The following is an 11,886-nucleotide window of genomic DNA, read 5'->3' as shown; positions in this document are numbered from 1 at the left end:
TTTATCATTTTCATGCATACACATACCAGTAGTCTCAACAAGGTTTAAAACAAGTTCTAGAGCGACATATTTCATGATGAAAAACACACAACAACAAAATCCGATTGATATAAGATGTACCAATCACAAATTAGGCTCAAGTTCTCACAAGGTGAAAGCATGCTTCAATACTTACTAAAATTAACAAAGATGCATCTCAAGTTTTAAAATTTCGCAAGCACATACAAGAATTATCACGCAATAAATGATTTTCTAAAGATATGACATATCAACTAATCATGCAAAAGAAACTCATAAGATGTGTACTTATCCGTGTTAACACACTACGAGACTAGGCAATCTATAAGATTTTTTTTATTTTTCATTTTTTTTATTTTTTCATTTTTTTTATTTTTATGATTTTTTTTTAAAATTTTAATACTACAAACTCATCCCCACACTTAAGTGGTTCATTGTCCACAATGAACTAACTAACAAAATACAGAAAAACAATACAAAAGTCTACACTAAAAAGATAGAAAACTCCCCTGTGATCAAGGTGTAGGATGCGAAAAATATCTCTGAATGGAAGTAGAGATGTCATCCAATTATTTCCCCATCCTCTCTTGATTTTGCATGATTTGAATCTAGTTTGCTTTTAGCTCAGCAACTTGTTTCTCAAGAGGTACCACTGGCTCTGCAATCATCTCTGGTTGGATGTTATCACGTTTGTGAGGTGCTGGAGACAACCCCTCCTTACGGCCAAGTTAACGCAACATATGCATACCTGTGACTTACTCAGAATCAATGTGAGACAACCACCCCGTTGCCGCCTTTAAGTTAGTTGTATAGAGACTAAAAACAACCAGCATCACTGCGATTCGAGTGGCAAATCCTCCAATAACTAGAGCACCAGTATGCATGTTGGCATGATACAAGAATCTTTCTATCAACAAACTCGTCCAATCGTCGGGAAGTTCTGCATCAAAGTAGTACAATAATGCAAGCTCCCATGTTTAAATTTTGTTATTACTCTCAGCACGGCCATATATAGTAAATGATAAAAGTCGAGCAAAATAACGGTAGCAGGGGCTTATGATATGCGAAGCTGAAGCATATTGAGCAATATATCTTTGAGTGCTGGAAAATCCTGTAATTTTGAGCAAAAAAGGTGTAGCATAATTTTCAAGAAGTGGTTGCTGCTCTACCAACTGCCAGTTGAACATGTTGGCCAAGTGAGCTTTTGTAATCTCATAATTTGTATTTGCAATCCGAAAAGATAACAACCCCTCACTAGAAACAGTGAAAGAACTGAGAAACTCATACGTAAGAGGAGCATAAGAGGGCTCATTTATATTCGAGAGATTACTCCATCCAACTTTAGCCAGTTTATGTTCAAATTCTCTAACAATAGACAACCTATTAATACACGTAAAATATGTGTACCTGCTGGGAAGGACCGGACGTTCAGATAAAGTGGCATAGCGGGACCGTTGTGTGTCTCCAATAGTTTTAATAGCTGGATATTTTTGAATATCAGGCAAGGATGATTTTCTACTATGCTTTTGTTTCTTCTTTTGAGGTAATTTAGATGAACCCATAGTGAAGAGACAGAGTATGAAAAAGCCTCGGACTTGCAACTATTCTCGTGTTTGCTGAACAAAAAAAAACAATTTAGACTTTGAGACGTTGAGAGAAAGTTGAACAAGTTGTACAACAATTCTTATACTTGTTGTGATGGAGTTGTAGAGATCGACTAAGAAACATGTACGAAACACCTGTGATATAAGCGAACAACTTGGCAAAGAACCTGATGCTTAGCTTAGAATAACAGAACACACACGCTGGCAAAACAACTTTTAACAAAAATTAGTAAATATTATTTATATATATTTACACACATATATATATAAATTATACATTGACATAATAATAAAAATGATAAGATATAGTTATAGTTATAAAATATAAAAAATTAAATCGTACATAAGTAATATAACAAAATAATATATGTAGAGAGAAGAAAAAAATAGAGAAAAAAATACATAAATTAACAATAATGTACATAATAAAATTAATTATAATTTAAATATAGTCCGAATTATAATTTATTTATAATGTACAAAAAAAATTGAAAAGTAAAATAAAATAAAAAATACATAACATATTTTATTTATAACATAAATATCAATTAATATTTATAAAGCTAGTAAACTAATTAAATTAACTACTAATTAATATATAGGAACATGTACGTACATGTAATAGTACTAGTAGTAACATGTTAGTTTAGTTGAACATGCAACTTACAGGGAGTTTGTACACCGTGGGTCACCAAATTCATCTCGCGGTCCCGCGATTCATTTTGTTTTTTTTTATTTTTTTTCTTTCCTCTTTTTTCTAAAGTCTGTGACGTGTGTGACGCACCGCAGGAGGACAAATCTGCACCTCAGGTTCGATTTAACAATCTTTTAAATTCAACTACAGAGGGCTTGCGCACCGGCGTTAGCAATTTTGCACCGCGGGGTCTAATAAAATTCTAGCACCGTGGAGAGACTCGTTCCATATGTAAAAATTTGCACTCAATTATTTTTCGAGGAAATTATTGTACAATTCTAACTTCTTTTTTATTCCTGAAACACCTCACACAAAAATTATCAAGGCACTTTGGGGGAGTAAAAATAAATATAAAAATGAACTAATCTATATAAAAATATATATACAAAAATAATTAAATAAAATATAAAAATAGTAGTAATAATAATACAATAATAATAATAATAATAGTGATAATTTTATTACAAAAAGAATACATTACCAACACGTTGGGTTGCCTCCCTAAAAGCGCTCCTTTATAGTCATTAGCTTGACTTCTAATCTCGATTTAAATGTCCGTGGAGGGGTCGGGGATATAGAATATCTATATTCCACCAATAAATGCACCATCAACATATAACTTCAAGCGTTGACCATTGACCTTGAACTTTGTTCCATCTTGTGCCATAATTTCAATAGCAACATGAAACTTAATATCATTATAGTGAATGATCTGGACCATCTAGATTTGAGCTTCCCAGGAAAGAGCTAAAGCCTTGAATTAAATAACAACACCTTGTCACCAACCTGAAAATCACGTCGTTGGATCATCTTGTCATGCATCTTCTTCATTCCTTCCTTGTAGAGACGAGAATTGTCATAAGCATCAAAACGAAGCTCGTCCAGCTTATTAATTTGAAGAAGCCTTGCCTCTCCCGCAGCCTTCAAATCCATATTGAGCTCCTTGATAGCCCAAAAGGAATGATGTTCAAGCTCAACTGGCAAGTGGCATGCCTTGCCATAAATCAACCTATATGGATTAGTGCCAATAGGGGTCTTATAAGCCGTTCGATAAGCCCACACAGCATCATCCAACTTTAAATACCAATCTTTTCGAGACTTGGCAACCACCTTCTCTAGGATGCTTTTGATTTGATGATTTGAAACCTCTACTTGGCCACTTGTCTGAGGATGATATGCTAGGCCGATCTTGTGAGTAACACCATACTTCTTGAGAAGAGTTTCAAATTGTCGATGGCGAAAATGAGAACCACCATCACTTATCACTGTTCTTGGAACTCCAAAATGTGGGAAGATAATATTTTTAAAGAGTTTTATCATAACCTTAGAATCATTGGTTGTCGATCCAATAGCTTTAACCCACTTCGATACATAGTCAACAGCAACCAAGACATACTTCATCCCACAAGAAGTTGGGAAAAGTCCCATAAAATTAATACCCCATACATAAAAAATTTCAACTTCTAGAATCCCGGTTTGTGGCATCTCATGGCATTTAGAAATATTACCCGTTCTTTGGCATGCATCACAAGCCAGACAGAAAGCACGAGCATCCTTAAATAAAGAAGACCAAAAGAAACCAGATTGAAGTACCTTAGCAGCGGTTTTAGATGGACCATGGTGTCCTTCACATGCTAGAGAATGACAATGCCGAAGAATGTCATTTACTTCAAAGTCGAGAATACATTTACGAAAAATACCATCAACGCACTTTCGATACAAGAAAGGGTCATCCCAAAAATATTGTTTAACATCATGATAGAACCGTTTTCGCTGTTGATAGGTCAATCCTTGAGGGTCAGATCCACTAACACAGAAATTTGCAAAGTCTGCATACCAAGGAGTTTGAGTAGCAACCGCAAATAAGTGATCATCTGGAAAAGAATCGTCAATAGGAGTGTCTGATACAATATCCGATTTGAAACGCAACCATGAGAGATGATCTGTAACCACGTTCTCAGCACATTTCTTGTCCTTAATTTCCAAGTCAAATTCTTGGAGTAACAGAATCCATCGAATAAGCCTCGGTTTTGCTTCCTTCTTGGCCAACAAATATTTAAGAGTAGAATGATTTGTATGAACAATGACTTTGGAACCAATGAGACATGTTCGAAACTTGTCAAGAGCATAGAAAACAGCTAAAAGCTCCTTCTCTATAGTAGCATAGTTCACCTGAGCTTCATCCAAGGTTTTACTTGCATAGTAGATTGCGTGCAATACCTTGTCTTTCCTCTGATCGAGAACTGCTCTAACAGCATAATCACTTGCATCACACATGATTTTGAATGGAATATTCCAATCTGGGGGTTGTATGATGGGTGCACTGACCAAAGCATTCTTTATCATGTAGAAAGATTCTAGACAAGCGTCACTAAACTCAAATGTGGCATCCTTAAGAAACAATTGAGTGAGAGGTTTTGCAATTTTTGAAAAATCTTTTATAAAACGTCAGTAAAATCCCGCATGACCTAAGAAACTCCTAACTCCCTTGACATTAACAAGAGGAGGAAGTTTCTCAATCACCTCAATTTTTGCTTTATCAACTTGGATGCCACGTTCATATATAAGATGACCAAGTACCACCCCTTCATTGACCATGAAGTGGCACTTTTCCCAATTCAAAACTAGATTTACCTCTTCACAACGCTTAAGCACTTTAAAAAGATTATGCAGACATACATCAAAATTAGAACCATAACACTGAAATTATCCATAAATACTTTCATAATAGACTCAATGAAATCAGAAAAAAAATGGTTGTCATGCAACGCTGAAAAGTAGCAGGGGCGTTGCATAGTCTGAATGGCACTCTTCGATATGCGAAGGTACCGTATGGACATGTGAATGTAGTATTCATCAAGGTGTATAGGGATCTGAAAGAACCCTGAGTACCCATCCAAATAACAAAAGAATTTATGCTTTGCAAGTCTTTTTAACATTTGATCAATGAATGGAAGAGGGTAGTGATCTTTTTTAGTGGCAGTGTTTAATCTACGATAATCAATACATATACGCCAATCAGTGACAACTCTAATGGGAATTAATTCATCTTTATCGTTTTTAACCACTGTGGTTCCTCCTTTTTTAGGAACTACTTGAACTAGGCTTACCCATTTTGAGTCAGAAATTGGGTAAATAATGTCTACATCAAGAAGTTTTAAAACTTCCTTTTAACAACCTCTTGCATGTTAGGTGTTTAAGCGGCGTTGACCCTGTATGCAAGGCTTATGATCCTCATCTAGATGAATTCTACGCATGCAAAAGTCTGGGCTAATCCCTTTAAGATCATCGATACTATATCCAATCGATTTTCTATGCATACGCAACACAGTAAGAAGCTTAGAGATTTGACCATCGTCAAGATCAGAACTGAAAATCACAGGAAAAGACTCATTATCATCAAGAAACACATACTTGAGATTAGATGGCAAAGGCTTTAACTCTAATTTCTTTACCTGAGGTTTATCACAAGAAGTAATAGTGTTTGTTACATCACAACCTTGGCTTAAATCAGCCTTACCATCCAACTCAAGAATCAACGAGTCAACTTCAGAATGTCCTTCCCCTTCAGAAGCTTCAAGAATAAGAACTGCTTCCAACACATCATTCAACAAAATTTATGGTAGCTCATCATGAATAATTTCATCAATAACATCAATCCCGCAACAAGTATTCTCAAGCAAAGGGGACTTAAGAGCAAAGGCTAGAGTAAAAGTAATGTTATCATCACCAACACTCAAAGTTAGAGTCCCACTTTTAACATCAATAACAGCACCTGTAGTACAGAGGAATGGCCTTCCCAAGATTATGGGGATTTGGCTATCCTCTTCCATATCCAACACTACAAAGTCTACAGGAATATAAAATTTTCCAACCCTGACAGGCACATCCTCTAAAATACCCAAAGGATATTTTATAGAACGGTCCGCCATTTGCAGTGTCATTTGTGTGTATTTCAACTCTCCCATATTTAATTTTTGAAAAATCGAGAGAGGCATGACAGAGACGCTAGCACCTAAGTCACATAAAGCGTTGTCAATAAATAATGCACCTAAATGACAAGGAATTGAAAAACTTCCAGGATTTTTAAGTTTAGGTGGAGACTTATTTTGTAAAATAGCACTACACTCTTCAGTAAAAGCTATTGTCTCGACCTCACCAAAAGATAATTTCTTTGTCAAAATATCCTTTAAAAACTTTGCATATGATGGAACTTGAGAAATTAAATCAGTGAAAGGAACAGTTACCTCAAGATTTTTGACAAGTGTCATGAACTTACCAAGTTATTGATCTACCTTAGTTCTGTTCATCCTGCTAGGAAACCGCAACTTAGGCATAAATGGCGGAGGAGCATTTATAATCTTCTCATTATTAGCTTCCTTGCTTCCTTCAGTTCCACCCTTATTTGTTTCATCAACATCATCCACTTTGTCATCTTTGTCGGTTTTATTCTATTTCTCATCAGTCACATCAACAGTAGGCTTTGAAGGACCATCATAGGTAAAACCACTCCTAAGAGCAATGGAATTCACATTCTCTTTTGTATGAGTTGGTTGTGATGGTAAAGAGCCAGGCTTCCTTGTTGCGGAAGAACTAGCCCTTTGTGCAATCTGAGTTTCCAACATCTTGCTATGAGTTCTCAACTCTTTGATCTACCTCATGTTGTCTTCTTGGTTCCTTTGCACTTGCAGCAATATCTTCATCATATTACTTGATTGATCAGGTTGTGCAGCTTGAGGAGCATAAGTTTGAGAGGGCTTCTGAAATCTAGGGGAATTTTGAGGTCCTTGAGAAGGCCTATATTGCTGCTGATTAGTATATTGATATGATTATTGATATTGTTGCTGTTGATTAGGAACAGATGGATTGTGAGCATTATTGTTCCTATATGAAAAATTTGGATGATCTCTCCAACCAGGATTGTAAGTGTTGGAGTAAGGATTGTACTGCTGCCTTTGCTGAAAAACATTTGCTTGTTCCATTGGAAAATTTTGTGAGTTTTGAACATTGTACGAGCATTCATTACCGAAGTGGCCTTGAACACCACACACTTCACATATAGGATTAGTCATAGGAGCCATGGATGACAATGCATTAATACTCATAGGAGGAGCAGATGATTGTGAAGTCTTCAATGAATGAATTTCTTGAGTTAATGAAGCGAGTTGAGATGATAAGAGAGAATATGCCTCCACTTCAAGTTTACCTCCCTTCTTAGGTGCTCTTGGGTTATTGAAGTGATTTGCAGCCAAATTTGCAAGAAAAGCGTACGCATCATGAACTCCCTTGTCTAGAAAAACACCACCTGCAGCATTATCAATAGTACCCTTTGTTTCAGGGTCAAGACCATTGTAGAAGCGTTTAATCAGAAACCACTTCTTAAGATCATGATGAGGGCATGCACGTTGAAGATCTTTGAATCTCTCCCAAACATCTTTAAAAGACTCTCCATATTCTTATTTGAAACCCATCATCTTATCGATCAAATCATCGGTTCTGTTATAAGGGAAATACTCAGTTAAGAAAGCTTGAGCAATTTCATTCCACTCAGTTATATTGATATCATTCAACCATTTTTGAGCTTTATCACGAAGAGAAAACCCAAACAACATGACTTTCAGTTGGTCTGCAATGACACCCCGATGTTTGATGGTAGAGCAGAGTTATTGAAATCTTTGCAGATGAAGTGTTGGGTCTTCAAAGGGAAGACCAGCAAACTGATTCTGCTGGATCATAGTGAGCAACGCAGGTTTGATCTTAAAATTTGTTGCTTCAATATTTGGCATAGTAAGGCCAGTAGACACACCACTGGGAGAGGGTTGTGAATAGTTCTTCAAATATTTAGTAGGAAGTTCTGCCATTATGATCTTTGAATCACCGAGATTTTGCTGCCTTTCTTTCTTTACTCGATCTATGTATTGCTGACAAGTAATCCAAGAATCCGGACTAATAGGAGTTACTTCTGCTTCTTTTTTGGACCTGGGCATCAACAACTAAAACAAGAAAAAGCAGTGAAATATGCCTCAATTGGAAGTAAACCTCCAATGAAACAAAGAAAACAATCTAAAACAATCAAACTAAAATATATATAAACTAGGCGTCTCCCCGGTAGCGGCACCAAAAACTTAATGTGTTATTTTATATATACCGCAAGTGCACGGTGTCTGTTGTTAGTAGAAATTAGCAAGTACGGGTCGAATTCACAAGGAGACAAGTCTCAAGAATTTTAATCTAATTATTATAAATTGTTCCTACAGTGACAACAATTGTTGGGAATTTTCTATAACTAAATAATGCACTATGTTTTGAGGATCAATTAACTAAAATTCTAGGGCAATCGAGTTTACCATGCTTACACCAAACTGGTTCCTAAGATAAAGCGACTAAAGTGGTCACACAACTAGAGTCTGTCAATCTCTCTCAAGTATTAACACTCTTGGAACATGATTGCACAATAATAACTTTTAGTAATTTAATTAATCAAGTAATTAGAATATATGTTGATCGCTCTCGAGTATCAATGCTCTCAGAAATTCAATGATACTCTCGCATTCACATTCATTCGGCTAATCGTATGTGTGCCTCTAATTAGTACACTATCTCTCGATCTAGTACCATTATTTCATATAATTAATCTATGATATTGGCCAAATTACACAAACTAAGCATTAAAACATAACAATTAGAATCACTTAAACCAGTCAAAATGCGGTGAAAATCAAGCCATTATAATGGTGTAAACATTGTTTTCCCCCGCGCCCTAGATTACGACTACTCACTCATGTTAGGAATAAAAACAAGGAAAACAATTAAGAAAGCCATATAAAACATATACTAAAATAAAAAAAAATATAAAGAAGTACCTCAACCTTATATTATTGAAGAATAAGTATCCAATATAAAGAAAGCTATGAAAAAGATGAATCAAACCCTAGCTCCCAATAAAAGCACGTATGTATCTCTGTTTTCACAGCTAATAATAATAAACACTAACTCCCTAATAATAAAATCTGATGTTCTATCTAATAATGAAATTATTTTCTTATTCTAATCAAATTACAAGAGACACTTCTAAACCGAATAGGATTCTTTTATAAAAATTCGCAGGTCTCTATTTTTCCCAGTTTCTGGGCTGCTCCCGCTGGATTCTCCTTACTGGACCATCTCTGAATTAAATAAAATTATGTGGGCTTCGCGTGGACTGTAAGATCATCAAAATCGGACTTCTAGATCTCTAGATACGGCCTAAACAGTATTTGCAACCCGTGTAGACATATAATACGAATTTTCTTCTATTTTCACTTTAAAATAGGACTTTTTGCTCCAAATACTTCCAAGTCTAGAATTTCATTGTAACCTACAATAAAATATCATAACCTATTAAATAAATATCCAAATTAATGCAAAATAGAATTAATATGAGAATAAAATCATATAAAAAATATATATATAAATATACTCTATCAATAATAACTAAAGTACAAACTGTGATACTCTTTACATGTATAAATAGAGTGTCAAACACTACCACAATGAAAATAAGGGTTCCGTAGTTTATATCTAACTGTTCTATTCCTAAACTCTGATTTAGAAGGAACAATATTTATGACTTTATTCTTCCTGTAAGAATTATCAAGATGATTAGTGCTACCACAATTCAGGCACGTAATTACCGTTCTTATTAACACCTACTTTACCATTTCTGTTTTTCCTAAGTCTTTTCTCCTTGTCTTTCATGTGTACTTCCTTCAGCTTTTGCTTAAGCTGTTTCTGAGTCATTTAACCAATATTTACTAATTTTGTGTCAACCTGTTCACTCTTATCAGTATTTAAGTTTGACTTAGGTGCTGAGGTTGAACCAACCTCATAAACTGACTTAACAGTATCAGCACTTGAGTTAAACTTAATGGGTTTTAACTAAACCTTGTTCAGTTTACCCTTTGTTTCAGTGTTTACTGGTTTAGTTTTCTCAGTTTCTTTTCCATTATTTTTATCAGAATTCGATCTATTTACATATCCTAATTCTGATCCCCAATAGCCATTTTCTAAGATTTCCTGAGTTAGTCCAAAGCTTAATTATTTCTCTTTCTTTAGCTAACTCCTTTTCCAGATAAGCATGTTTTTCTAATAATTTTTCTTTAACATAAATAACATTATCTCTTTCTTTTTGAATTTCTAGAATGGAAAGTAACTCAATTTCTAGATGATCATTCATTTTCCTTAACTCAGAGTTTTCACTCTTAATTCTGTTATTTTCTAAAGTTTGTTCCCTAAAACTAACATGCAGAGATATAAAAAACAGTCTTAATTCACATATATTATCAGTATCAAAAGCAAGTGTGGTTTGAGGTACCTTTAACTCAAAAGTCTCAGCCTCAATTTCAGCATTTGCAATGAATGTATATGTTAGGTAATGAATTACACACGGGGGTGAATGTGTTTTAGTGTTTTTATGCTTTTCTTAAACTGTTTTGGTTTTGAACAAAGTAAATCAAATCTTGTAGTAAAATATGTTATAACAGAAATTAAACATGCAGCTATGAAAAACATAGATCTTTTAAAACTCACTTAATTTTATATTAAAATTAAGAATATTTTGCTACAAAATTTCTAGGCTCTTTGTTAATAAAGAGCTTAGTTTCTACTTAAGAGAAATAAAAGAATTCGTGATCTAATTGTTACCAACTAACAAAGGACCAGTGTTAACTTTATATTTTAGTTGACTGCTGGATTACACAGTGTACAATAAGAGATGCTATTCACTTTAGTAAACTATCACTAATTATTTCCATTTTCTGGAAAAGTATATCTTCCATTTCTAGCTTAGCATATCTTTCCATACTGTGTTAACTTTGATCTTTCTTTTTCAGTTAATCTTCACCCTTGATCTTGCACACTCTTCAAGCTGTTTTTTGTAGACTTGTCAATCCAACTGGTTGGATTGTTTGTTGATTGTTAATCTTTGATATTGAACTGGTCTGCAATTTGTACTTTGAGATTTTACCTCGAGATCTCCAGTTAAGCATATAGAGATAACTTATCGAGATCTCTAATGCTCCATAGTTGATTTGACTTGTAGAGGTCTCTGAGTTCTCTATAAGAAAATTTGGCTTATCGAGATCTCTAATCTTCATTTCTTCACTTTGACTTATCGATATCTCTGAGTTCTCTATTGACTTATTGACTTATCGATAACTCAGAGTTCTCTAGTCAAATTTAACTTGTCGATAACTCAGAGTCTTTAGTGAATTTTAGCTTGTCGATATGTCTGAGTTCTCTAGTGAAATTTGACTTATCGACAGAGTTCTCTAATGAATTTTGACTTGTCGATAACTCTGAGTTCTTTAGTGAAGAAATGACTTGTCGATATCTCCAATCTTCATGTATTCAATTTGACTTGTCGATATCTCTGAGTTCTCTAGTAGCTTTCCTGAGTTCTCTATAAGTCATTCTGGACTTCTCAAATGACTTCTCTATAACACTAAATCTGTGACTTGTAGAGATCTTGACTTAAAACATTTTTCTAAAAATAGATTTATTCAACTCCAAGCTTCTTCATAATTCTTCTGA

The 11,886-nt window shown here is 34.6% G+C and overlaps 1 protein-coding gene and 1 non-coding gene across 2 annotated transcripts; one reads left to right on the top strand and one right to left on the bottom strand.

Moving 5' to 3' along the window:
- Positions 1-5,504: 5,504 nt before the first annotated feature.
- LOC141696126 (uncharacterized) lies at positions 5,505-6,587 on the bottom strand. The gene is made up of 2 exons (XM_074500312.1): positions 5,984-6,587; positions 5,505-5,905 (listed from the first exon to the last, which is right to left on the bottom strand). The coding sequence occupies exons 1-2, from the start codon at positions 6,585-6,587 to the stop codon at positions 5,505-5,507; spliced, it is 1,005 nt and encodes a 334-aa protein (XP_074356413.1).
- A 1,111-nt stretch (positions 6,588-7,698) lies between these two features.
- On the top strand, positions 7,699-7,805 carry LOC141698991 (small nucleolar RNA R71). Its single transcript, XR_012565484.1, has one exon. It is a non-coding gene; the product is annotated as a small nucleolar RNA R71 (small nucleolar RNA).
- The last annotated feature ends 4,081 nt before the right edge of the window (positions 7,806-11,886 follow it).

This window comes from Apium graveolens, chromosome 11 (assembly GCF_009905375.1).
Source record: "Apium graveolens cultivar Ventura chromosome 11, ASM990537v1, whole genome shotgun sequence".
NCBI lineage: Eukaryota > Viridiplantae > Streptophyta > Magnoliopsida > Apiales > Apiaceae > Apium > Apium graveolens.
This window is presented reverse-complemented; position numbering and strand designations above follow the sequence as displayed.

Coding starts and splice junctions, on each gene's coding strand:
- LOC141696126 (XM_074500312.1), bottom strand. CDS start 6,587: ATGACACTTGTCAAAAATCTTGAGGTAACTGTTCCTTTCACTGATTTA. Junction 5,906..5,983: donor CCCTTTGCTTGAGAATACTT/GTTGCGGGATTG, acceptor TGTTGGAAGCAG/TTCTTATTCTTGAAGCTTCT.